Here is a 26,254-nt window from a genome sequence, read left to right as displayed (position 1 = left end):
CATATATCATGATTAATTAACTCCACACTTTGTGATGATGCACTCAGCAACCCTCCTGAAGACGCAGGCAGGCAGTCTGCCAGAGGGGAAGGTGAAAATCCGCCTGGAGAGTGATGGATCTTTATTGGATGTGGATGAAGACGATGTAGAGAAGGTATTTAATCATCAAATCAACTCTGAAGCGCATCAATTACAGGCGACTCTGAGTGGGTACGTGACCGCCTCTGACTTTGAACCCTAGGCAAACCCTCCCATGTTTGACCGCGTGGAGGACCTGGCCTCTCTGCAGTATTTGAATGAGTCGAGCGCGATGCACTCCCTGAGGCAGCGCTACGGCGGCAACCTGGTGCACACCCACACCGGGCCCAACATGGTGGTTATTAACCCCATTAGTGCCCCCTCGATGTACTCCGAGAAGGTAGGCTGCAGCATATAATGACACCTCTCTTATGGAACAGCATGAATATGAGCACCAGAATGATGACAGTAATTGATATGTATAACCTCTTCTCTATGATTTTGTCCTCCTATTTTCTCCTCCTCCTCACTATCTCTTTGTCTTCTTTTCAGGTGATGCACATGTTCAAGGGCTGCAGACGGGAGGACACCGCCCCTCACATCTACAGCATGGCCCAGTCTGCCTACAGGAACCTCCTGACCACTCGACAGGACCAATCCATTGTCCTGCTGGGCAAGAGTGGAAGTGGCAAGACCACCAACTGTCAACACCTCATCCAGTATCTGGTCACCATCGCTGGCAGCACCAACAAAACATTCTCCAGTAGGCAAATATAATGAAATTAAAGTGTGTTTGGTCTCTGATGCATTGTTGAAACCCTCCCAAATGACTTTCCTTTCCTTTGATGTCTGCAGCAGAGAAATGGCAGGCGGTCTACACAGTTTTGGAGGCTTTTGGGAATGCCTCTACCTGTATGAACGGGAATGCTAGTCGCTTCTCCCATATTGTGTCCATGGACTTCGACCAGGCAGGCCTGGTGACATCAGCCTCTATCCAGGTACAAATGAACACATTTATGTTTTTATCCACTATGATCTCAGACAAAGTCTAATATATACTTTTATCTACTTGCTTACTGCCTATAATACATGTTAATGTCGATCATCCTTATATCTTAATCCTCTTGTGGCCTTGCAGACGATGCTTCTGGAGAAGATGAGGGTGACGAGAAGACCAGAGGGAGAGTCAACTTTCAATGTTTTTTACTACCTGATGGCTGGAGTGGACAGCTCTCTGAGGTCATGACTAAATGCACAACATGCATTAAATTCACCATTGTTCTGCTGTGGACTGTTTTCTTGATGTGTTGCAATGATTTAGTCCTGATCAAGACAATAGTAGACATGTGGTGTTGATTTCTTTCGTTGCTCTCGTTACTTCATCAGAACTGAGCTGCACCTGAACCACTTTGCTGAAAACCACGCATTTGGAATCATGCCTCAGACAAAGGTAAATACTACTGGTATTATAGGAGTCTGGCCTTGTTTAAAGGAGCAATTCGCCCCTGGAAAAAGCCACTGTCACACAAAGCTGGTGTTCTCTGTAATCGATAGAAGCAACAATATTTGAAATTGGCACCATAGCTGTGGAGAAAGTTGTACAAACAGCTTGTGATTTCGCCCATTCTACATTCCTACAACACCCAGCGTGCATTGCGCCCCTCCCTCTGAAAGGAATGACCCAGCGAGAGACGCTGGAGTGAAATACTACAGTTTCCCAGTCAAGGACATTGATCGCCGCAGACAATGCTCAGAGCGGTACAGATTCCAAAATACGATGAGAATATACCGGTGGATCGTCTAAAAAATCTTCGGGTCTGCAGTCTACATTTGAAACCTGATGATATTGAACGAGACATGACATCAGAGACGGGCGTCCTAGATTAAGGAAGTGTAGTTTAGCAAGCTCCCTGGCTTTTCCAGGGCCCATTGGAGAAGCGGATAGCGTCCTCCAAAGGCACGGAGCCAAATTGCATTTTTTTCCTACCATAATGTCATTAGCGCCCCATAATAGCATGATAGGACTGAGGCTGAAAATTGGCGAACTGGCCCTTTAAACAACCAGACATGATTTCTTTGACCAGGCTGAATTTAAATTTATATATGAATAGTTATATCGGGCTGATTAGAAATAGCCTGCAGTGCTTCATTTAGTTATAAAATGTCTGATGTTGTCCAAAGTCTTAGAACAATTTATAACAAAGTGTTTGACCCTCTCTGTATATAATGGTTCTCACCTCCTCTCACATAGCAGAGGGTCATAATGGATTGTAGGAACAAAACACGTAGGAGTTTGTGTTGGTATCGCTTAAAGAGGCATAAGTAACATGTGGCTTTAATCTGTCAGCTGCCATAACACTGAAACAACATTAACAATATGGCACTATATGTGATGTTCTATAACATACATATATTACTACTGTTTCACTTCAGCCACAGAGAATTGGTTTTAAGAAGTGTTTAAAAGATAGTCAAAGAAAGTCACTCTTTCTTATCAAATTTCAACTTCTAATTTGACAAGCTGTCCTGCCTCCCGGTCTTACTTTTAGTTACTTATAAGAGGATTTTTTTCTATCGCGAATGGAGCAAAAAATAAAATGTATTTGAGTTTATGTGCTATCTTTCAGACTGAGGATAAGCAGCGGGCCTCCCAGCAGTTTTCCAAGCTGCAAGCAGCCATGAGGGTTCTGGGGATCAGCGGTGATGAGCAGAGGGCCTTCTGGCTCATCCTCGGGGCCGTCTACCATCTCGGGGCTGCAGGAGCGACTAAAGGTAAGACCTCTCACCAAATGGTTTCCCCGTTCTAATGCTGCATCGCTTATTTGTATGGATAATGTCAAAGATAACATAAATGAACGTTTTTAGAGAAATGTAAGGCCTGTATTATTTCACTGTAGGTAACATCTTCAGTGTGATGCAAGACAGATGTAATCCAGATACCTGAATTATGCATTTGCACAAGATGTTGTGCAGTGCACAGGTTGGTGGGCTGCTCTGTAGTGCATTGATTTAAAGCTTAAAGAAAAAATGTAGGCAGGAAAGTAAATGGGTGACGTTGTTGTTTACTGTCATATAATTCTGATCAGGTACATGATAAGTACAGGACAGCTTTAAAACTACAGTTACATTAAGTCTGATCCTCTTACTAGTCCTTCCTGAATGATCATATCAGATAAACACTATTAACGATTGATCAGCTGACACCACTGGCAAACTACCGAGCTCTAATTGTCAGGAAACATTGTTAAAGCTCAAAGAAAAAAGGAAACAAAAATCTGACTTTGCCGATAAGTCTTGACAAACATATCGTGTTGTCATCAGAAAGCATCAGAGGCCTAATGGGAACAGCAGTCCTCTTAACCATGAGGATTTGTTCCTGTCTTCTTTGAAGCTATTGGTATGATGAAATCGTTCGCAAGACAGGCTGATTGTTTTTTTTCTTCTTCTGAAGTAATAGATCTTTCTCCCACGGCATTTGACTTTCATTTTAAAATTAGATATCAGCCATTTTTAAGAAGCCTGAGGCTGTCAAATGCAATTTCCATCACTTGGGAGGTTACTCTTAGTCATATTTCTTATTAAGTGTGAAAGGTCCCGTTGCCTAAAAACAGTAAGAGTCATTTTTTATGATGGAAGATCTGTTTTTCAAATGAAGACCCCCGCAAAACAAGATATTAAAGTTTTTAATGATGATTTTTAAATGATCTGTATATTGTGATTTTGATAACTTTGTAATTTAAATTTTAAACTTTTTTTAAAGTTATGTTTTAAAGTTTGTTAGGGTGACTCATAACATCTATCCAGGGACTACAGATAAAAAATAGCCTCTTGGCTAACTCTGGCACATTTACAGCAATGTTCCTGAATGTGCACTGTCCCTGTTAAATAAACTAATACATAAATAAATAAATTTAACTTCACTTGACTGAAATGATTGACATTTTTTTTTGCAAAGTTAACTAAGAATAGACTGGAGATCAGTCCAGGGTATACCCCGCCTCTCGCCCAACGACAGCTGGGATAGGCTGCAGCCCCCCGCGACCCTGAACAGGATAAGCAGTATAGATAATGAATGGATGGATAACTAACAATATTGTATCTTGCAATCAATTAACTTGTTTTGACTTGTTGTGCTTTAGAAGCAGCTTCCAAATACAGTATATCAGAATAACATACAAATCATCAGATATGTATAGTAGCAGTGCTTCGGTGTTTTGTGTTTCTGGTGTGTTTACACTTTATTCTCTGTCTTAACTTCTGTGGAATTACTCGCCAAATTATTTTCAGTCATTCCCTCCAGCAGGCTGCCAATCTTTTTCATGGCAGTTTAACACCATCCAGAAAGAGTTTAAAATGTTCAGCATGAATGTCGTCGCATTTGTGATCTGCTGTTGGGAATGCAGACACGAAGAACTTCTGTTCTGATCTGCAAATGACTGATGAGGGTAATTTATGGACGTCCACTAAAAACATGGCTCTTCTCATGAAGGAACCAGGCCTGATGGGATAAAAGTTATTACTCTGTGTCGACACATTCATTGGCGGTGCAGCTTCGTGGCCGAACACAAGAGGGCAGCACTGATCTCTAATCCACTGCAACATATTACAGCACTGAGATGAACTTGCTTTCCCCTGTACTGTAACACGTAATGAGTGCAGATAGAAAAGGGAGAACACCTCTCAAGAGCAAGTATGAAACATAAGTAATGTAAGAGTCAAACTCTCCTCACTCTTTAATTCAGTTATATTTACAAACTTAATTTCCCCTTTTTGATGTTTCACCAAAATTAAAACAACCGTGGAGGCGAATATCTATCAAAGCACATATTTAAATTTCTCCCCTTGTCTTTACAACCATCCTGCTTATCAGTGTGAGCATTATGCAGGCTCTCTGCGGCGCTGATGAAACCGATAGAGCCCACCACTCTGTGTGAAATCCCGCTGCTCTCACAGTCTTAGAAGATACCACTCCATGGTGGATTAAAACTCAAGTTTGCACTCATATCTGTATGTTTCCATCACTCAGACTCCAGATTAAAAAGAAACTTGTTTCCCAACAAATAAATGAATCGAGTCCCTTAATGATAAGTATTACTTTCCTTATCGAGGCGATGAAAGTGGCAATTATCACTTCAGCATGAAACAATTGTTGTAAAATCTTGTGGATCTTGTGTCTTTTTTTCAGTAGTCGAATATATTCAAGCCAGAATCACTTTGAGCGCGCTTTTAGTGCATGTTCTCACCAGCTGTGTCAGTGTCAGCTTGACCAGAGACATAATCCTACCCTGTCAGAGAGATAGGCTTGTCACAAAGCTACTAGTCTAGCCGTGTGCCCGGGGGTGGCTGGCAGAAGGGCCTAATGGAGGTTTTCATGCACGTGTCTCAGCTGGCAGGAAACAATTTGCACGTCATGAGTGGGCCCAGAAGGCTGCCTACCTGCTGGGCTGCACCCTGGAGGAACTCTCCTCCTCCATCTTCAAGCACCAGGCCAAGGGCACCCTGCCCAGAGCCAGCACCGCGCGCCAGGCTTCTGACGAAAACGGCGCAGCAGATGCAGGTACTCCACAGACCACATTTACAAACACACCCTCTCCTCTACGCTCCTCACGCCCCCTCACCTCCTCCTCCCACTCTCTTTCTCTTTGTCACTCCACACACACATACGCCTCTGCTCATCACCTGAGGGAAATTGCATGCTGTGGAGAAAGTAAAGCTTATCTTAGTAATGAATACCACAGCTTTACAATGCCTATTGACAGATAAGTACACACACTATGTCGGGACAAGCCATTCTGGATCCGCTCTTCATTCATTGTCCTTGAAATCATAATTGCCTCACATTGATTTTCCACATGTGCACTTCCTCTGACTTCCATCCACACGGCGACACACTTTGAAGGGCAGAGGAGGTTGCAGTTAAAAGTCAGTCACAGCAGGGACGGACAGGATTCACCTCTGGTTCACCTTTCCTGTAACCTCCCCCCTCCTCTCACACATGCACATACAGCCATATGCATGCATGAAAATCACCCCTCAGGCAGTGTATACTCACTTTTTTGTGCGATTGAGGAATGAATTAGGAGAGTTTAACAGGTGGTCGTCGCCACCAGGCACAGACATGAGTGTGCGCTGTTTGATCTGACCAGTTTCAACACACCTGAGTCCTAACTGACACGTCTTTACTGAGACGATTTCACACCCTGACTCAATACATCGAGCGTAACATGCGCAGATATAATGCTATTGTACACCCTGTTAGAGGCAAACGTAGTACCCCTCCTTTTATTGTTAGATTTCTTCTTCTAATTCAGCTACTCCTCATGTTTTTATTAAACTGGCTGTCTCTGATTTATTTCTGTCTTTTGCTGCTTTTCATTCCAGGAGCAAAGGCTACGGCCATGGAGGGTTTGGAGGCCATGGCTTCTGGGCTTTACTCTGAGCTTTTTACAATCCTCATCTCTTTAATAAACAGGTTAGTATTTCTAAGTCTACTGAAGTTGTTAAAAATTGTTGTCAGACATTTGACAGCACAGTTTTCCATTTGTTCCGTTTGCATCATTCTATGAAAGTCTTTAATTCAGCTTGACAGATTTAATTTCTCAAATCTTAGTTTTAATTTATACTTACATCAACATAGTTTTGGGAGGTTGTGGATGCTTGTCCGGAGAGTGTTAGCAGAAGAAGAAACTGTTGTAACCTCAGGGCTTGGGTTGAGTTTTCAGAATAAAATTAGGATTATGTAGTGAGGGGTTAAAGTTAGGGATATGTAGGAGAGAGCTAAGGTTAAAGCTAGGGTTATATGCACTGAATGTAATCAATAAAAGTTGCCCAGTGCTAATGTTTGTGTGCGTTCGCCTTGTGTGCTCCAGGGCCTTGAAATCCAGCCAGCACTCCCTGTGCTCCCTGCTCATCGTGGACACACCAGGCTTTCAAAACCCGCGGCTGGCTAAGCGCGAGTGCGGCGCGACCTTCGAGGACCTGTGCCATAACTACACTCAGGAACGTCTGCACGCCCTCTTCTATCAGCGCACCTTCGTGCAGGAGTTGGAGCGGTACAAAGAGGTACGGACACGTGAAGGGAGCACGCATTCTCATTGTCTCTTTCCCCCTTTTGTCTGCTGCTTTCCCCTCAGACACATCAGCTCCAATCGTGTATGTTTTCACACATCAGATGCTCTATCCCTCCCACCTGTCATGAGCTGTGACAGGCCAAGTTCACGTGTTAGAGCCTCTCATTAGTGATGCCAGTCTTCACCTCTGCTGCAGAGATCAAAGTAAAGTCACTCACAACTGCCTGTGGGAAACACGCCCAGCTGCACAGCAATATTGCTCCCTGATGAAGGAACTATTTTTCCTTTGTCCGCCTCAATTCCTGTCTAACCGTCATCCCTAAGAAATGAAGCAAAATTAATTAACTACTCATTTCCGTACTCTAATCTCAGAAATATTCTTCTTTTTCAAAACTCATCTGGTAGTACGCAGAATCCTGATTATATTACTTTCAATACTTGAACAAGGATCCTGGGATTTCCCGCCCACATTCCCTCCCACATTTCCTGCCTGGGAGAAAAGGAATCGGAGCGAAATGAAGTATTGCATAAATGAGTGTAGTGTAATTCTCTCTCGTCAGGCCCGTGAAAATATAAGAAGCTGTGAAACTGTCACTTAAAACTGGGTCAAACTCATTTAGCACAGCACACAGTATCTACAGCGGCAGTGACAGGTGGGTTCAAGTGGGATACGCACAACAGCCGTATGCTTTACAATGTATTTTTGATTGTGAGTGCTGAAGCTGGAGGATTTTGTATCTCTACGCATCGACTCTCCTCAGCAGAAAACAAAAATCATTTAGGCCACTTCACACACAGTCAACTCCAACACTGGCATCTGTCACGGCCACACTATTAGCTCTGCCAACATTTCCCCACATTCCTGCTGCTGCCTGCTCGCTGTCACTGTGAGCTTTTTGCTCTGCTGAAGGTAATTTAGAATATTTATTTCCGCTTTATCCCAGAAATGTTATTATCTGCACCAGTAATGAAATCTTTTAGAGTTTCCATTTACCTATAGGAACAAACAGTCTCCATAAATGTCAAATGTTGTTGTTATTATTATAGATTTGTTGAGGCCTTTAGTTTCTAATATCTAATATGTCATCGTATTTTCATTTTAATATCCATACAAATCTCTAGAATTACTACGCTGCCTTCACCTTCAGTAGGTGTACTGTACACTAATAAAGAGGAATCAGGGTTTTAAATTACTCGGATGAGTGACACCTGTGTGTGTAGAGTGCGTAGTGTCTGAGACTGAAATTTGTGTTTTCTTTATTTTCTTTTCTTTTATTCTTTTTGTTTGACAATGAAATGTCAGAAAAAATACAAAAAAAACAATACTTGTTAAAATTTCTGACAGTCCAAGTAGACGTGCGGGATTGTCTCGTTTTGAAATCAAAAGATATCAAGAAGGGTTGTAGCTTTACCAGCGACTCCCTGTGGTGGGGGTAGGCTGTATAATTTGATGAAGCAACCACGACGTCACCACCTTCTAGCATTCTGGCCGACTTTAGCATCCTTGTTACCCAAAATGGGGCCATTGTTTACAAAATAAACACCATGATGCTGGATTGAAAAAGACATTTTCTCATAGACTTCTACACAATATGCAGAAAGTGCAGTCGCCCCCTGCTGGTCATTAGGAAGAATGCATTGTAGTGCAACTTCGTAAGCTAGAGGCTACATCTACCTATTTTATACATGTATGGGTGGAATACCAACTTGTGATGTTGACATTAGGGCTGCAACTAATGACTATATGAATAGCCGACTAGACATCGATTATTGAAACAATTAGTCGACTAGTCGGATAATGAATTGCATACTTGATGGTTCCTCTTTAGCTAACAGCTTTTAAATTCAGTTGGAGGTTCTTTTAAGCATGTGCAAACAACCAATAAAGACAATAAATATGAGTTCTTTATTCAAAATTATGTTTTTAATAAACTTTGCTGCTGATTTGGCTCCTACTGAAATAATTTCTTTGCAGCGTTCAGAGTAAAATGACTTAAGAAGTTTTAGGATGCAATGGTGTTGCATCTGCTGCTGCCATTTTGCTATCTTTTGTTTACCCGATGCTTCACGGTGGCTATTTTGCAACTCTTAGCAGATATAGTAGGTATGCGTGATGGCTCACCCCTCAGCATCTCGGCTCCAGAAAACGATGTTTTGTCCGCGCACAGCTTGAGAAAAGACTTGGATGACGTAACCGACCACCACTGTCGACTAATCATTGAACCCCTAGTCACCAATTATGTGATCCAGGCTTATATGGATTCTATGTCTCCCAGGGCTCACGGTCAAGGGATCATGTTGGACCAATAAGCCATGTTCCAGTCATGCAAACTCCACAGTTTCTCCAAGAACTTAAACTCCTATCTCAAGACCCTGGATTCTTTAAGGGACCAGAACAATGACCAAAACAGGAACCTGGTTCTTGCAGTCAAACTGTGGTTCCTGGAAAAGACCCTTTAGGCTCCTTACACAGAGAAACATAGTTACATGTAGACTGCACACTCGGAAGAACTGCTTTACTCCTCGTTGTCTACATGACCATTTCATGAATACCAGGCCCTTCTCGATTAGACATAATTGTCATTGTCCTTAGAAAGATGTTAACGCTGGGCTCCAAGCTGCCTGGCATGCTGAACTCTACGTCAGTCACTGAGTTTTTTATTTGTAAGTGATTCCAAGACTTCCAGTGTCTTTTCTTTTATCTTCATCTCCTGTTGAAAATGTTGTATCTTCTTTTATTTAGTCTTTAAAGAGTCTGTCAATCCGCCTGTCTTCCCGCAGGAGAACATAGAGCTCGCTTTAGATGACACAGAGCCCAGCACTTCTCATTCTGTTGCGGTGGTCGACCAAGCCTCAAGCCAAGCGCTGGTAAGTTCACTGTTTTGATGTCTTTTCTGTGTCCAATTTCTTGATATTTTCATGCATAAATCTGTTTTTTGTATGATAACTTTGCCTCTGATCCGTAGGGACCCCTTTCCTTTTTATTCAACAATGAATAAAATCTTTTGGCCTCAGAAGTCTTCTTTATTTGACTTGTTAAATATTGAAAGGTGTAGCTTAGCAGAGGCTGGAAAGAGAGGGTAGGAGCTGGAAAAGAAAGGTTAGAGAATTGACTTCAAGAAAGAAAATCGATGTTTGGCCTTTGCAGCCTGTGATCTGCACCATGGAAACAGAATTGGCAGAGTTTAGAGAGCCATAGATCTCTTTGCTATAATTTCAATGGGTTTGGTTTGAGTGCTTTACTTTTTAAAGGGTCCACCACTCTAATGGGAATGTCATCAGAAGCGGTGAACTGTAGCACATCACACTGAAACCCAAAGGGGATGAAAACAGCGATTCTTCAAAGTCATTTCTTAAGTCAACTTTAAAGATTGAAAAGACATTTTGATGAAAGATTCTTTTTTTCGCTCGTGTGTTTTCCTTCTGTTGTAACTTTATCACAAACAGCCTCGCCGCTCGATCCGTTGCAAGCCTCATGGTTGTCAAACGTCTCCTCCAAGCTGATACTGCGTGTTGTCCTTGAAGTCGGTGTCGTGTGCCGTGCTGATAAGGACGTCTCGGGTGTAGCTTCCAGATAGCCGCTGGAACACTTTCTGGTTTCGTGAGTTTTGGCTCCCTTGGCTCGCTGGGTGTTGGACATGCTAACCGAGCTGGCCACGTCAGCGTGGAGATAGTCCCCCACGTGGAGCTCATCGTCATCCTCAGAACGTCTTTGTGCATCACTCAAACTTTAGATCTGTTCAAGGACACTAGTTTAGATGCAAAGAACAAAGTGTGCTTTTTAATTCTTGTCGAGTATATAAATAAGGCTGTGCTACCAAATTGAATAGCTTTCCCTGATTGCTTTCACTCAAAGAAGAAAAATAACCTCCCTCATACACTTCCTCCATGACCATCAGCGCTGGAGTGTGTTTTATTCCTTCTGTGTGTTCACACTAATTGTAATACTAATTGTATTACTTTTTAATCCCTTTTCCCTTGCAACTCCGCTTTGTTTCCTTTTCGATTATACGGAAAAGCTAAACTGATGATGCCATTATCGCGGCGACTGCTGCAGGCTGCAGAGACCCGTAATGCTTTTGAAAGTTTAATTTCTGATCCTGCTATTACCACCACGCACGTGCCAACCAGCTCATACTTGAAAAAGAAAAGTGCACTCTACTTTTACTGACATTTAGGAGAACAGAATATTGAAGGACGCGGTGACTATAAAGGCCAGCACTCGGCATTGAAGGATCATTTTTAGAATCTTTCATTAGCGGCAGTGCTTGTTTTTTTCTTTACCCAGGAGGAGGATCAACAGTAAAGGCTGAAATATCCTCTGATACATCAATGCATTCGTAATAAGTGGTTGAAATCAGTACAGTGTCCTTGTTGCAAGGTGGTTTGTTACTAATGAATGAGGTACTGTTGGTAAATCAAAATCTTTTACGGTGAAATATGTGAAATGGAAGTAAACTAAGAGAGAAGTGATCAGGCCGGTTTTCAGGTAATTTTATTTCTACTCATGTGTTATCATCCCTGAAGGTGAAACTGAATAGTTTGTGTTAACACTGGGCTTACACTAAGTGCCTATGACCTTTTGTGTGTGTGTTTCTAAGTGTGTAAACATGTTTCCTGGACAGGTACGAACAGTACGAACAGATGAGGCGCGGGGCCTGTTGTGGCTGATGGAGGAGGAGGCGCTGCAGCCCGGAGGTTCAGAGGAAACCCTGTTGGGACGTCTCTTTAGCTACTACGGACCTGCTGAGGGCGAGAGTAAAGGCAAGGAGGGGACGCACACATGCACACATGAAGTCAGACTGAAAGCCAACACAAAGCATGAAGAAGAAATGAAAATTGAAAAATTCCAGTTTATATTTTCTCAGTATAAAGCTAAAAGTAATGTTTAATTCAGACAAAGACGATGACCTTGTATTATAAGAAACATGTTGTAAATACACAATGTTGGAATTAACTGTTGTTGTGCTGTGGAATATTATTTGTAATATGCAATTATTTATGAGAGCTAAATCAATTTTAAGACTCCAGTACTCCAGGGGAAACTTTTTTGAGAAACTGTATGTTTCATAGAGACTGTACAGTCAAAAAGCACGAGGGATGTAACAATACACTAAACTCACGAGTCAATATGAATCACGATACTTGGTACACGATGCAATTTTCAAATTATATTAATGAAAAAAGATCGAAGTCAAAAAATTTGGTGTCTCAAGCTTCTAAATTTTGCAGTTTCACATGCTGCATCACGTTTGTTGTACTATTTTTGTGGTTCAACAGTCTCTTGCAATCTTCCCAGACTGTTTTGTCTCGTCCGTTACCTTCTCACCTTGCTCCGAAACCCTCTAAGAGTTCTCAGCCTCAAAATCTTCACCTGCTGCCGCTTTTTTTGTACGCCTCTGTTCAGCTACAGATGTAATGACTTTGAACAAGAGAAACCAAAAGCAGATCTGCTGTTTAAGAAGGAGAATTGCAATTAATCTCTTCATCTCATCGATTTTAATTGTCCCTTTTATGTATCGATATTTTTTGTATAGCGAGGTATCGTTACATCACTACAAAGCACCGTCTGAAAGAGTGACCAGAATAGATGAAACTCATTCTATCCATCCTAGGTTAGACCTGTATGTATCTTACAAATCAAGGTGTTATTATATTATAGATGCTTGCTTGGTAAGAGATCTTCAGAATGCAATGGTGGACAAAGCACACTTCATTCACAACTTTATTACTTGAGGCAAAGTATAGACGCTCCTGGTCAAATATTACTCCAGTACAAGTGAAAGTTGTCTTCACTTCGCTGCATGCTTATAAACTGCTCACTGCTGGATCACATTATAAATTCGGATAAACTGCTAGGATCACACTTTGGATCATCTGTCTCTGACCCGCGCCGTCCCTCTCGTCGGCTTGTCCCGTATAAAAAACTTTAGACACCTTCGACCACCCCCAAGAAAATTCATCAGCTGACTTCAGAGCAAAAGTAGCGAGTAGCAAGAACATTCATAGAAATGTAGTGGAGTCAAAAGTACGAAATTTGTCTTTCAAATGCAGCGGAGTAAAAGTAACAAGTTTCCCCCCAAAATAACACTCAAGTAAAGTTCAGATACTCACAAAATGTACTTCAGTACAGTACTCAAGTAAATTTACTTCGTTACTGTCCACCCCATCAGGATGTGCAAAACCTCACGGCAGAAATCATGACATTAAATAAAGTTATCTAGATGAAAAAAAACTATACAATCCTTTATGTGTACTGTTGGTTACATTGACAACTGTTGCTTGCCAAGGATACGGCTTAGAAAAAAAGTCAAATCCATTCTGAAGGGAAAAATATAGTCCTACACTTCATCCCTCAGTCAAACGGTTACATTATTTACAGGACAGGATTGTGGATTAGACCAACAGGGACCTCTGAACCACTATGTTTGGGACAGATTGTCTTATTGTATCAGTTAGTTTATGTAAGAATGTAACAGATGGTACGTACCAGAGTATGCAGTTTGCTTTGATAAACCCTTAATGCAGACTGTACAAACATTTTTCCCTAAGAGTCCCAAAGTCTTTTTGTCATATTTCTGCATTTGTATAATGACTCAGAAACCTCCATTTCCATCAGGTCACACATTCCTACTGAAGAGTGAAAAGGATAGCCACTTCCTGCTGGGCCACAGTCACGGGACTGACTGGGTGGAGTACAACGCCTGCGGGTGGCTGAACTACGCCAAGCAGAATCCTTCCTCCACCAACGCTGCGTTCCTCCTGCAGGACTCCCAGAAGTGAGCATCCCACATGCAGGAGGAGACATATCTCTGTTGACATATAAAGTGGATACTGTTGTCATTTAAAGGGGATACATATTGTAGGCTGAAGTGATGCATCTCTTGCAGGAAGATCATCAGCTCCTTGTTCATGAGCCGAGCAGCCGGAGCCACGGTTCTCTCCGGTTCCATCGCAGGCCTCGAAGGTGTCTCCCAGCTCTCCTTGCGTCGGGCCACTAGCATGAGGAAGACCTTTACCACGGGGGTGGCTGCTATTAAGAAGAAGTCATTATGCATCCAGATCAAACTTCAAGTGGTGAGAGGAGAGGATGGAACTATTTTTTGTGTGTATACACTCCACTCCAAGTTCCACAATGTGCCAGTACTGCCAAGTTCACTGAGAATCAACATCACCATCTGCGCCTTCTTTCATTAATCTGTTCCTGTTTGGTTAGCTAGCAGGTGACTCCCCACCTGTTATCAAAGAAATTGGCAGGTTGATGTGACGAGTTTATAAAAACTGAAAGTTGTGGATTAGTACTGAAGTGTACTTTGGAGCAGGCACAAATTTCTTAATGCAGCGTTTAAAGAAAATGTGGGGGATGGAAGCCAGCGTTTGGGCGGCACCCAGAGATGGATTTGAAACAGTTCTGCAGTGATTTCACTACAAACCCCTTTCACCTGACAAAAACATGATAAATTATTTTGCAAAACTTTGTCAAAATAATTTTAATTTAGTTATATAAAGTTTTTTTATGTCCAGTGCCATGCAGTCTTTAAAATGTCAGGGATATCTGCACGTGGCATTGAACATGGAAGATAGATTTTCATATACAAGGAATTTGACCTGGTATATAGATGCTTTACAACAAACATGGGACGTAGATAAAATAGGAGAAGCAATGAAAGCAGGTACTGCAAGCCAAGAGCATGAACATGAAACAGAAAATCAAGCTGGCTGTGATTTGGACGTAGATAATCACAGACGTGATGATATTCAGAACAACATCACGACCTCGAGGGTGATATTGCTTTTATACAACAGTTACACAAGCGGCAAATAGTAGTAAAAAGTAATAATCAACAACAGATTATTTTTTGTTCCACCACCTCAACTAGTTCCACAACTAGTCACTCAAACTGGCCTTTCGTTGCCAAGCAACCCAAACAATCTCCTGCACTCTGTGTCTACATGTTGCCACAGAGCAGCTGTTTTATCATGTAGATTTATCCGTGTGTTTTAATTTATCATCTTACAGTGAAATAAGAGTCTGCTGTGTGATTCAGAGGTACCAGCTTGATCAATGTAGACATACACGGTCTGCTGTCATGTTATTTAACAGTATTCAGAACACCTGGCTGAGGCGGAGTGATTCAGCGTATTCTCTGTATCAGCGCTCATGGAATGCCTCTTATCCAATCAGATTACTTGGTCAAACTAAATGTTGAGCTGGTACTAACTGGATAATATAATATAAAATGTTGCATATAAATCATCACTTTTAAAATGATAAAAATTGACAAGCACAAATAATAAAAACAGACCGTCTTTACTGTAACTTGCTTTAAATACTCCTGTCTAGTACCATGCAGCACTACTTTTGGTTAAAGTGAATAAAGTTAAGTTTAAAGGTGTGTATCAGTAAAGTATGTGAAAGCCAAGAGCCTTGTATGGAACTACACATACACTACCAAAGTATACAGTGGAAAGAAACACATAAACCTAAAGGTAGGCTTCATACATTTACAATTTCTTTCAATGTCAGTTAGGGATGCACGATATTATCGGAATGTTATCGGTATCTGCAGATATGTCATTTTTCTGCCGATATTTTCCGACGATAAAACAACGCTTTATTTCTGCCTAAATGCTCGATGGTTCCCTTACAAAGCTTGACATAATGCTACGACATTAACTCGGCGCAAGTGCAAACGCACTACCTGGTCAAAGTTATCAACAATATACAAATAAAGACTAAAAGTCACAGAAACTCGAGCCAATGAAAAGAAGTTAAACAACTTTCACAACTCTTAACTAGCTAACAGTTAGCTCACATTCTCGCCATTTTACCGGACTTAACAACATCAAACTAACCAAAAATACACTCGCGGACAAAGCCGACGCTAACAGAGAGTAACATAATAAACATTAGTGCAAAACTAACTTACACATTCATGGACACACAAGATAAAAAGAGTTACTGATGTCTCCGTAGTAGGTGCAGTAAAAAAGTCCGGGCATGTCTCCCTCACTGGGGGATGCTGCATTCAGGTGCGCTCAGAAATGTGTGAAGAACCATTCAAGATGTCTGCGGTATGGCAGTTTTTGGTATGATATCAATTCCACTACAGGGGAGACTTGATGTTCTCTGCAATTAGGTGGAAAAAAACAAAAAGGGTTGGAAAATATCGGCAAAAAATCCTATATCGTGCATCCCTAATGTCACTATATTTCAAAGGCTTTATTGGCATTACATTTTCAGGAACAACTTTGCCAAAGCATCACAATCTCTCTGTCTGATGTGTAGTTTCATGAAGTTTTAAGTGCTTGACAACAGCATTGATCAGAGTTCAGGTGGTTTAACCTGTATATTTCAAAACACAAATTGTTCCTGTAATATTTTAGAAACAGTATTCATATCATTTGATTGTATGAAATGAAGAATTAAAGCCACAGACTGCATGTAATTCTGTCCATTGGCTGTTTTTGTATTCCTACCTGAGCCCCTAACCCTGCTCTATCGTTCCCAGGACGCTCTCCTTGATATGGTGCGGAGGTCCAGGATTCACTTTGTTCACTGCATATTGCCTAAGGCAGACGCCCTCAAGGCTCTGAGTGGATCCCTGTTCAAAGCAGGGGAGTGTGAGGCTCTGGGGGAGAGTGGAGATCCCGGCTTAATGCAGCTGGATGTAGCCTTGCTCCGTGCTCAGCTGCGAGGCTCAAAGCTGCTGGATGCTCTCCGGATCTACAGGCAAGGTGAGCCTGCTGCTTAAGACGCAGACTAATGACAGGCAGAGAAACACAGACCTCCTTGTCTAAATGTATTTTAAAACAAAATCTGTTTTTCTTTATTCAGTTCTTCTCAAAATAGCTATCAAACTCTTCAAAATATCCCAGAATACAATGTTTTATTCACTGACCTTCACAGGTTACCCCGATCACATGGTGTTCTCCGAGTTTCGACGGCGCTTCGATGTGCTGGCACCGCACCTCACCAAGAAGCACGGGAGGAATTACATTGTGAAGGACGAGAAGAGAGTAAGTCAATCAGCGAGAGAGGGAAAATGTACGGCCCCGCCAGTTGCCAAGCTAGCACAGTGAAGATTAATGTGGTGAGGAGGCAGCTTCATTACATCTGCCCCTGGTTTGTCAGCAGCCAACTGACAGAGAAATAAACCCTCATTCATCAGAGCCTTTGTAATGATCTAATCAACTTAACCTTATCAATATCACGCCTGTTAAAGACGCAGATCAGCATTGTGGCTTAAGGAGCTTCTCATCTTTTGTAATGCAGGAACTAGCAAGGTTTGCTCCTGGTGCTTTGACAGGACTAATAATTTACCTCTTGTGTCCTTTTCTTTTCAAACAAGGGGAAAAAAGTATATATTTTTTAACATGATACGTTTATATGTTGTAAAAGTATAAAAATATATGATTAAAACATGAAAAACATCTTGTTATAACAATTTCTCTCTCTGGCATGGCAGCAATATTTTTGAAAGTGTGCTGTGTATTGGCGCTTTTGGCAACAGACGACTTGGTTGAAGTGCGGTGAAGAGAAAAAGGAATACAAAAGTTTGTTTCTGGTGAGAAGTGAGAGAGAGAAAGTGAAAGAATGGGGTTAAGAGAGAGAAAAGCTCTTTTCCCCAGCGTCTGTGTACTGGGGCTGAGTTTCTGTGGAAACACTGGCAAACAAAAGCCCCTCAGTGCTCATAGCGAACCTCTCCTGGTGTAATCTAGAGTTGCTCTTTCACGCTGGAGGCTCAAGCAGAGAGAACAGTACACCTACAGTATGCACAGCCTGCTAGATGGACAGGGAGAGGCTCCGGGCTGGCTGATGATGTATCTCTGTATAGGCTGTGTGTTCAAAGCTGCAAAAAGGCCAAGACCACCAGGGGGTCCTGAGGAATAAGCCAGGAGCAGGTGGATTCTCGGGGAAAAAACTTGTAATTGGTGTGTGGTTGGGGTTGGGAGGTTCTGAGAAACCAAACTTTTCCCAGGCTCACTTTCAAAACTAAAGCCAGTCGGGAATGGATGTGAGAGTAGACTGGAAACTGCCCTGTACCATTAGTTCAGCATGGCAACTTGAGGGAACTGTGGACTACTGAAGTGTTGCAGTGTCAGTAGAAGTTCCCACTGGATGCAGCGCTTCAAAGACTAAGTGTGTGTGTGTTTGTGTACATGTGTGCCTTTACTCAGGCTGTGGAGGAGCTACTGGAGTCCTTGGATTTGGAGAAGAGCAGCTACCACATGGGCCTGAGTAGGGTGAGTAATGCTCCTGCTTTTTAAACAAATAAACAGCTTTAACATGATGGAATAAACCTCTGCCAGTCACTTGCTCCTCTTAAAGCCCAAAGCACAGAGCTGTAGCACACTGCTCTTTTTATCCATGTATTTTCTGTCTTTATAAAAAGACACTTGCTGTCTGGGGGAGTGTGTCTTTCATTACACCTGTCCCTCTTTGAGGATTGTTTTCCATCCTCTTTTGGAGAGTTGCCAAGCCTCCCCCCCTTCCAATCTTTCAGCCAGTGGCTACCCGAGAGGCATGTTTACTCTGCCCGATTACGTGACCGCCATTCCCTCTTTCTTTGCGGGTCATTAGAGCAAATTCTCGCGACTGATGCTCCTCTTTGTTCTTCACCACGACCGTTGTAAAGTAATCACAGTAAACACTGGCTGGCATGCTGAGGTTTAATCCTATCAGCCGGGGAAGTGGCCATCTGCCAAGAACGGAAATCAAAAGAAGCAATAATGTTGAAAAACAGTGGAACTTATGCACCCATACATGCGCTCTGTACAGGCTCCTTTTAAAACACATGACACAGGAATAGTTCGGAGGCGGCTTCACATGGTGTCGCACTTTGGAGTGTGAAATGGGCTCAGAAGTAGACAGGCACAGTTGGCCATTCACAAAGCATTCCAGTGGCTTCCTAGCAACCTGCCTCACTTGCATGCCAATTACAGCAGCCCCACATAACCTTACAGCAGAGCAAGTGGCACAGCTCACACAGGAGAAAACCTGCCATTAGAAATAGCCACATGTGACTGAATAGATATTTACATTTCAAAAGGTACTTCATGTATCGGACGATTATGCTTAACACGGAAACTACCTGAATTTTTAAACTAATAGAATGACCACGGCGGTTATTCTGACTGCTCAAACATTATTTGCACATAATTTCAAAAATCATTGTAATATCTGTTTAATATATAATATAAACTAAACATTAGGACACCACCAATGAATTTTAGTTTAGTTAATCAAAAACGAGAGAACGAGCTAATCGAGCTAGTTCATATCTATTATTTCTTTGTAAAATAAAAACTGATTCAGTCTTCCAGGATCTTAGAATAGAATTACAAAGAAAAGCATCACCAACATGTATTTAAATGCATATTAAAAAGCCTTAATGTTATGTTGTGTTTCTTTATTTGAGCAGGGACAATGCACAAAGAACATTAACCTTATATTAAACACGAAAAGATGTACTGCACCGGGTTTTAGCACATTGCTATTTTCTGCCTGTAGTCCCTGGGCAGGTAAAATAATACAATAGTACAAAATACATCCCCCATCCCCCAAACACACACAAGATTACACACAAGACTAGACATTAAAAGAGCGTGCTAACCCATACCCACACAGAGCTAGGCATTAAAAGAGTATGGGGTGCTGGTTTGGCTCGGTTGGTAGAGCAGGCGCCCCATGTATAGAGGCTACAGTCCTCGTCGCACTGATCGCAGGTTCGACTCCCGGTCTGCCGATCCATTTGGTGCATATCATCCCCCCCTTTCTGCTCCCCACATTTCCTGTCTCTCTTCGGCTGTCCTATGAATAAAGGCAAAAAGCCAAAAAAATCATCTTAAAAAAATATATATATATAAAAAGAGGATGTATTTATATATTTATGTACCGTGCAAATTCAGGAACATTGCTGTAAATGTGCCAGTGTTAGCCAAGAGGCTATTTTTCATCTGTAGTCCCTGGACAGATGTTTTGAGACACCCTAACAAACTTGAAAACATAATACAACATTTAAATTTCAAAGTTATTAAAATCAATGTAAAACATGCAACAAAGAGGCTGGCAATACACGATATGCAGCAAAAGAAAGATAATAATGTTAATAAATATATGGACTCAATCAACTATATCGTGCTGCATTATTAGACAATGTTGCAAAATGCAAAGCAGAGGCACCGACATAAAGAACATGCATAATATTACATAGTGACACAAATAGTGACAGGTGACAGCAGTACTGTAGTAATTAACCATTTCTTTAAATGAGCCCACGCCTCCACCGCCTCCCCAACACGCAGGCAAGATTGCACATAAGAGTGGACATTAATAAGTACACAATACATCCCCAAGCCACCCCACCCCCTCCCCATCACATGGACAAATTGTTGCTGCATGTCCTCAAAGCCGGAAAAAGGGAAAAACGCTGAAATTATACACCGTCTAAATGCTCATTATGTCTATTATGGCAATTGTAGGTAGAAATACTCTTTTGTGTTGTGCAATTTCAAAAAATCATGTTAGAATAAAATACACAGACGTTTAGGAAAAGACAGGGTACGTGGCAACTAGCTATTACATCGCTATATCTAAAAACAGTCAAAATGACTGCCTTGGTATCTCTTGTATCGAGCCCAACTATATAATTTTGAAAGCAGCTCCATCATTCCCAGCACCAGTTTTGCTAACACATCACACATGGATTGTGTCATCCATAAAGACTTGTGTAGAAGGACCTTGAGTGAAGACGCTCCACCATCCATCTATTTTAATAGCGTGCTGCCATCATATCACGCATCCACAGTTTTCTAATCCTTCTGAAGTATCGACAGGCTGTGACGTGATCTGCTTTCCATTCGCTGTTTACCTGTGATTTACCTTTGGCCCAGATTAGAAACAGACAAGGCTGATGGTCAGAGATAACGACTTAATCACAGCCTCATCACGTAGATAAGTCTTCTCCGTGGATTACACTGCCTCTTATTGATTAACTGCTTCAGAGCACTTATTTACTTACTTTTTCACTCTTTTGTTTTTGTTTTCCTCCTGTGCTTCACACTTAATCACGGCCCGTAAATCTAATTTCCCCCCAGGCTAAAATAAGCATTACATGATCCTTTGCTAATAAGCTTATTGGATGTTAAGTTTGTTTGTGTTTTTGCTGTAGTTGTTCTTCAGAGCTGGCACCTTGGCTAAGCTGGAGGAACAGAGGGATGAGCAGACCAAGCGTAATCTGACCCTGTTCCAAGCGGCCTGCAGAGGTTACCTGGCACGGCAGGCCTTCAAGAAGAGAAAGGTAGGCTGGACGTCACACTGAGAGGGACGGCCTAATGTGAAGTTATATGGTGTTTATTGATCACACATTTCAGACTAATTACCAGTCTGAGTTACCAATGTTGGGGAAGCTTCTTAAAAAGTAGCTTCGTAATCTACAAGTTACTTTACACTGGAAGAATTTAACCTACAACAAAGATGCACAGGGTAGAAAGCTACTTCCAAAAAGTATATAAAACAACTATTTTATCATTGACAATTTATATAATAATGAAAAAAATATATAAAATAACAAAAAATTATAATTAAAAAAGCCACATGTGAACAAAAAATGCTATTAGGTTGAGTTTATGGCAGAAATCACGCACTTGTTCAAAGCTCAAATTTAAACCAAAAAATGCCCTATGCAACTTCAGAAATAGCATGCAATAATTTATCAGAGTACTTGTTAATAAATATAAAAAATCCATAGCTATGACAAAACGACACTAAATATATAAGTTGATATATACATATAAGTATATTATATAAGTTTGTTTACAATTTCAGATTCAAATCAGTCCCATCGGGGGCTTTTTAAGGACAAAACTGCTCTTCTAATTTTGTTTTAAACAGATTTGTATTTTGTATTTCATGACATCAACTAAACGTAAATATTAAAGCTCCTGTGATTTCGGTTTGTGTTGATTTTGGCGCCCCCTGTGGACAAAGCCATATTTCACAGTGATACACATTTCGTCATGTGTATCACTCACTTGAAATCTATGCCCTGGATAAAAAGGCAACAAAGGCAGCGTGCAGTTAATCTCTTCGTCTGACACCTACCCCCCCGCCAGCAGGCTCAGGCATTAAAAATTACTATATAGAAATAATCAATCTTGTCACTGACGGTCTGGTTTGCTTTTGTAGCTCATATAGAGACATCAGAATTAATTTCAGTCTGTTTCATAACCAGTGAAAAACTCCTCACAGGAGCTTTAAACTTAAATTTTCTTCATCTGGTTGATATTTTAATATTCTTTTGTTAAACACATAACTAAACTAAAAATTTGTATTTTCAATAGCTGAAGTAGTTCACGACACAACAAGAGAAATGTAACTACTTGAATCACTCTGAAAATATGTACGTATTTTAACTACTAGCGAGCTACTCCAAAATATAGTTAAATGTCTCATATTTCTCTAATCCCCAACACTGCAGGTTACAAATGCAAAAATAAATCTGACTCTTGTAAAAGCAAACAAAGGAAGCACCAAGGTCGACTCTTTCTGCTCTGCTGTTTTTCTAATGAAGTGGGAGAAGAATGTGAGCTCCTGAGGCCTTGTTGCCTTGAAGTCCACCAGGAGTTGGACTTGCTCAGTCAGAGCTAATTTTAGCGCCTGTTTGCTCTGCACTTGTAGTGGATCTAACCAGCTTTGCAAAAACCTTCAACTAATTATAAATTGGTTCTCTAGATCTATCGCCCCCCTCCCCACCTGTCCTGTAATCCATCCAATCAGCTCCCACAGGGCGATATTTGATAGTGACACGTCCTTCTTATCAAACTGTTCCCCTTTAATGCAGCCTTATCAGACGTGCTGCTGACTCACACGCCCATCTGCTCCACCCATCTTCCATTTTTCTCCCAGCGTGTGATGGGTCCATCTCTCTTGACCTCATACACGTCCTCTTGTGATGTATGGAGCCCCCGTGGTCGCTCTCCCTCTCTGTGATTACGATTTAAGTGAATGTGCCGCTTCAGCTGGCTAGTGATGAAACAGCAGAAACAGAATCAACATGGCCGCGCTCCCTCCAGTATGACATGCTGTTAGTGAAAATGTATCTGGTTCACTTGCATATGACATTATTAAATTGCCATCTTTGCAAATATGGTAAATCAATATGACCTTTTCTGTTACTGGACTTCCTGCTCTCCTCAGATGTTGCAGTTTTCACCATTAGAGTTTGAGTAATGGATGTGAGGTGAAAACGGGGAACCAAGAGAGGCCGCTGTATTTGCTTTATGAAGTTCAAAGGGTCATTATTCATACAGTGCAGAGGCCTCGTGCTACAACTTGAAGGAAATCAACAGTGAGAAACCATTCAAATTTGCTAAGCAACCATGCAATTACAAAACCCATTAGCAAGGATGCATTTGTTTCCCTCTGCCCCCATATGCCCCCTGTAAATGTATCCATGACAAAAAGAGAAGAAGAAGATGAAGCCTTTATTTATATTTCATCCTGTAATTTTATTGCTCTTTAACCTCATTTAGTTTGGCCAGCTTAGATGTAACATGCAATTATACATCTGATTAGGGCTACTGCAGCTTCTATAATGTCAGGGCTATATGATGATCTAGTGCAGACGCACATGTGCACTTAAAATGTGCATATGAGTGTTTGTGTTCAATTCATTCTGTTCAATTTACTACAACGCATACAAAAATCTTACACAAATCATCAAATTAGAAAAGCTTAATTTCAGATGTCGAGTACAAGTTTCCGATACTTATTTATTTATTTAGGGTCCCTGGGGTCCGTACAAAACAAAACAAGACAAAACATTCAAGATTACACAATCAACAACCTTCAACAACAGAAAAAAACATTCACAGTGTCATCACAAGAGTAAATGGGTTTTTTTTATCTCAGCTTTATGTAAATTAGTCCCGCATTCACATACACAATGTTCACTTCATCTTTATTGTCAGACTCAAGGTCCATCAGTTAAAACATCCAACAAAAAACAAGGAACAATACATACAGAACTAAAAAACGTTCCCAACTTTTATAGAAGACAGTTATACCAATGTTTCCACAGAGGTGACTGGTATCGTAAAACACAGAAAGTAGGATTAGATAGCAGCATGATAACGACATTCTTGGAGTCATTCAGGCGACGTATACATTAGGTTTCTCAATAGAGCGTTTAAAGTGGAGACTCTTGCATTACAAAACATTTCACTAGCACTACACCGCCGAGGTTTTTTAAGTAGTATTCTCGTACAGTCATAGTAGACTACCTGAATTTTATGCATTCTTGCATTTTTAAACTTAATCCACAAGGGGGCAGTATAGAGAGGAGTGCAATACGCTCTTGACATGGTCTGAGCACATGTGGAATTTCCTAGCCAACATGTTTTGGCTTGGGCATATAATATATAAGGTCATACGAAATGTCATATTTGGGCTGAACTGATTTCTCTTTTAATAATTGTGTTTCTTAATCTCTTTTTAAAACTGATATTTTTAGTAATCTGGGTGAAATGTAGTGATATTTTATTAAGGATGCACGATATTATCGGCACATTATCGGTATCTGCAGACAATGGCTTGAAAATGTCATATCGGCATCGGCATATATCTCATTTTTCTACCAATATTTTCTGCCGATATTTTCCACCAATAAAACAACGCTGTAATTATTCTTAAATGCTCGATGATTCCCTAAAAAAGCTTGATGTAATGCTACGACATAAAGTCGGTGCGAGTGTGTGCGGCACTGCCTGCACCACGCCTCTTCCGTCGAGCGTGAAGAAAGGTGCAAGATGTCTTGCAAGATGCGGTATGGGAAAGTTTCTGAGACGGACAGCAAGGTTGATTTGATTTGATTTTTTCTGTGCAATAGGTAAAATGTGTTGTGGCTATTGTCTCAGGGAGAGCATCATCCAAGCCTGTCTAAGTTTGAATATTACAGTTTTATTTGAAAGAATATTTTAGATACAAATAAATATGGCATTTTGTACATAACCTAAGTTTAAGTATTTTTCTTATATTGCCCAGTGAATGTGAACATTTTAAAAAGCACTGTATTATGTTTTCATCTGCCAGTGGGCCACTACAATAAGAACAGGCATGATATCAATTCCACTACAGGGGAGACTTGATGTTCTCTGCAATTAGGTGGAAAATAAACATGTGCCTAATAAATCGATATCGCAAAAAGGGTTGGAAAATATCGGCATATTGGATATCGGCAAAAATCCAATAATGTGCAACCCTATATTTTATTCCACTTCAACAAAGCCCTATAAATGAAAGTCCTCTTTTTTATAGCTTTCTTTTTAATTGTTTAAGAACAAGACGGATCAGGATATCAGCATCACGTATAATCAAATTAATTACACACCTTTCTTATACTGCTAGTGCTCACCCAGCATGGATACATAATGTATATGAAACACATACTAACAATCAAACCAAAACCCATAATGCATGTGACAAAAACACACAACTGGGAAAAATTTGTAGCTAGAAAAAAAAAAAAAAAAAATTAAATAAATACACGAACAAAAGGTTACATGTAGCTTCTTAAACATATAATCTCTAAGATTTTCATGTCAATAAATGTCTATTAAGTCACTATCTATCTGAATGAGGCAACACAATGTTTTCCATCACCCAGCAGTGGTTGGTCGGCCAGAGACGGTAGGCGGAGCTAAGCGGCTGTTTTTCCGGTCTCTGCAAGTGTTGCGAGTACAGAAGTTGAACTACAGATACAGCTTCAAAAATAAGTGAAAAGAAAGAAAAAGAAACAAACTTGACGCTCAGATGAAGGCAAGAGATTATTACTTTAACATAAAAACTTGCTAAAAACGTGATCCTGTCTGAGAATTCTCTAGTCATAACTTGTTAAATAAGTTGTTGATCACTGATAATACATGATAAATCGGCTGAGCCGAGTCTTCTGCTTCTGAACACACAGCACACAGATCTTTCTGATTCAGTGTTTCTGATTCAGCCTTTTTCCCTGCTTTAGAATACTGCAAATAACTCATCAAACTCCAGTCTTTCCTGTAATGGAATATTTGGACGGGCCATTTGAAGCCTGAGAAGTTTTGCTTTCTTGGACTTCAAAATGACTTAAAATTCTAACATTACTAAGTCATTATCTGCAGTCAGG

General features: G+C 40.9%; 1 protein-coding gene across 1 annotated transcript in view; it reads left to right on the top strand.

The window, feature by feature from the left end:
* The window catches only part of LOC138595358 (unconventional myosin-XVIIIa-like), a 75,003-nt gene that overhangs the window by 20,151 nt on the left and 28,598 nt on the right, over window positions 1-26,254 (top strand). The window contains exons 3-20 of the mRNA XM_069666739.1: window positions 48-154; window positions 242-418; window positions 571-781; window positions 874-1,016; window positions 1,157-1,257; window positions 1,405-1,468; window positions 2,646-2,790; window positions 5,405-5,575; window positions 6,400-6,490; window positions 6,888-7,080; window positions 9,870-9,956; window positions 11,714-11,852; window positions 13,708-13,867; window positions 13,979-14,165; window positions 16,601-16,826; window positions 16,999-17,108; window positions 18,270-18,335; window positions 21,263-21,391. Coding sequence (XP_069522840.1) covers window positions 48-154; window positions 242-418; window positions 571-781; window positions 874-1,016; window positions 1,157-1,257; window positions 1,405-1,468; window positions 2,646-2,790; window positions 5,405-5,575; window positions 6,400-6,490; window positions 6,888-7,080; window positions 9,870-9,956; window positions 11,714-11,852; window positions 13,708-13,867; window positions 13,979-14,165; window positions 16,601-16,826; window positions 16,999-17,108; window positions 18,270-18,335; window positions 21,263-21,391 — 2,507 coding nt within the window. The remainder of the gene's footprint in view (window positions 1-47; window positions 155-241; window positions 419-570; window positions 782-873; window positions 1,017-1,156; window positions 1,258-1,404; window positions 1,469-2,645; window positions 2,791-5,404; window positions 5,576-6,399; window positions 6,491-6,887; window positions 7,081-9,869; window positions 9,957-11,713; window positions 11,853-13,707; window positions 13,868-13,978; window positions 14,166-16,600; window positions 16,827-16,998; window positions 17,109-18,269; window positions 18,336-21,262; window positions 21,392-26,254) is intronic.

This window comes from Semicossyphus pulcher, unplaced genomic scaffold (assembly GCF_022749685.1).
Source record: "Semicossyphus pulcher isolate SPU_LCO1_2020_fin unplaced genomic scaffold, fSemPul1.0.p SCAF_10, whole genome shotgun sequence".
Classification (NCBI taxonomy): Eukaryota; Metazoa; Chordata; class Actinopteri; order Labriformes; family Labridae; genus Semicossyphus; species Semicossyphus pulcher.
This window is presented reverse-complemented; position numbering and strand designations above follow the sequence as displayed.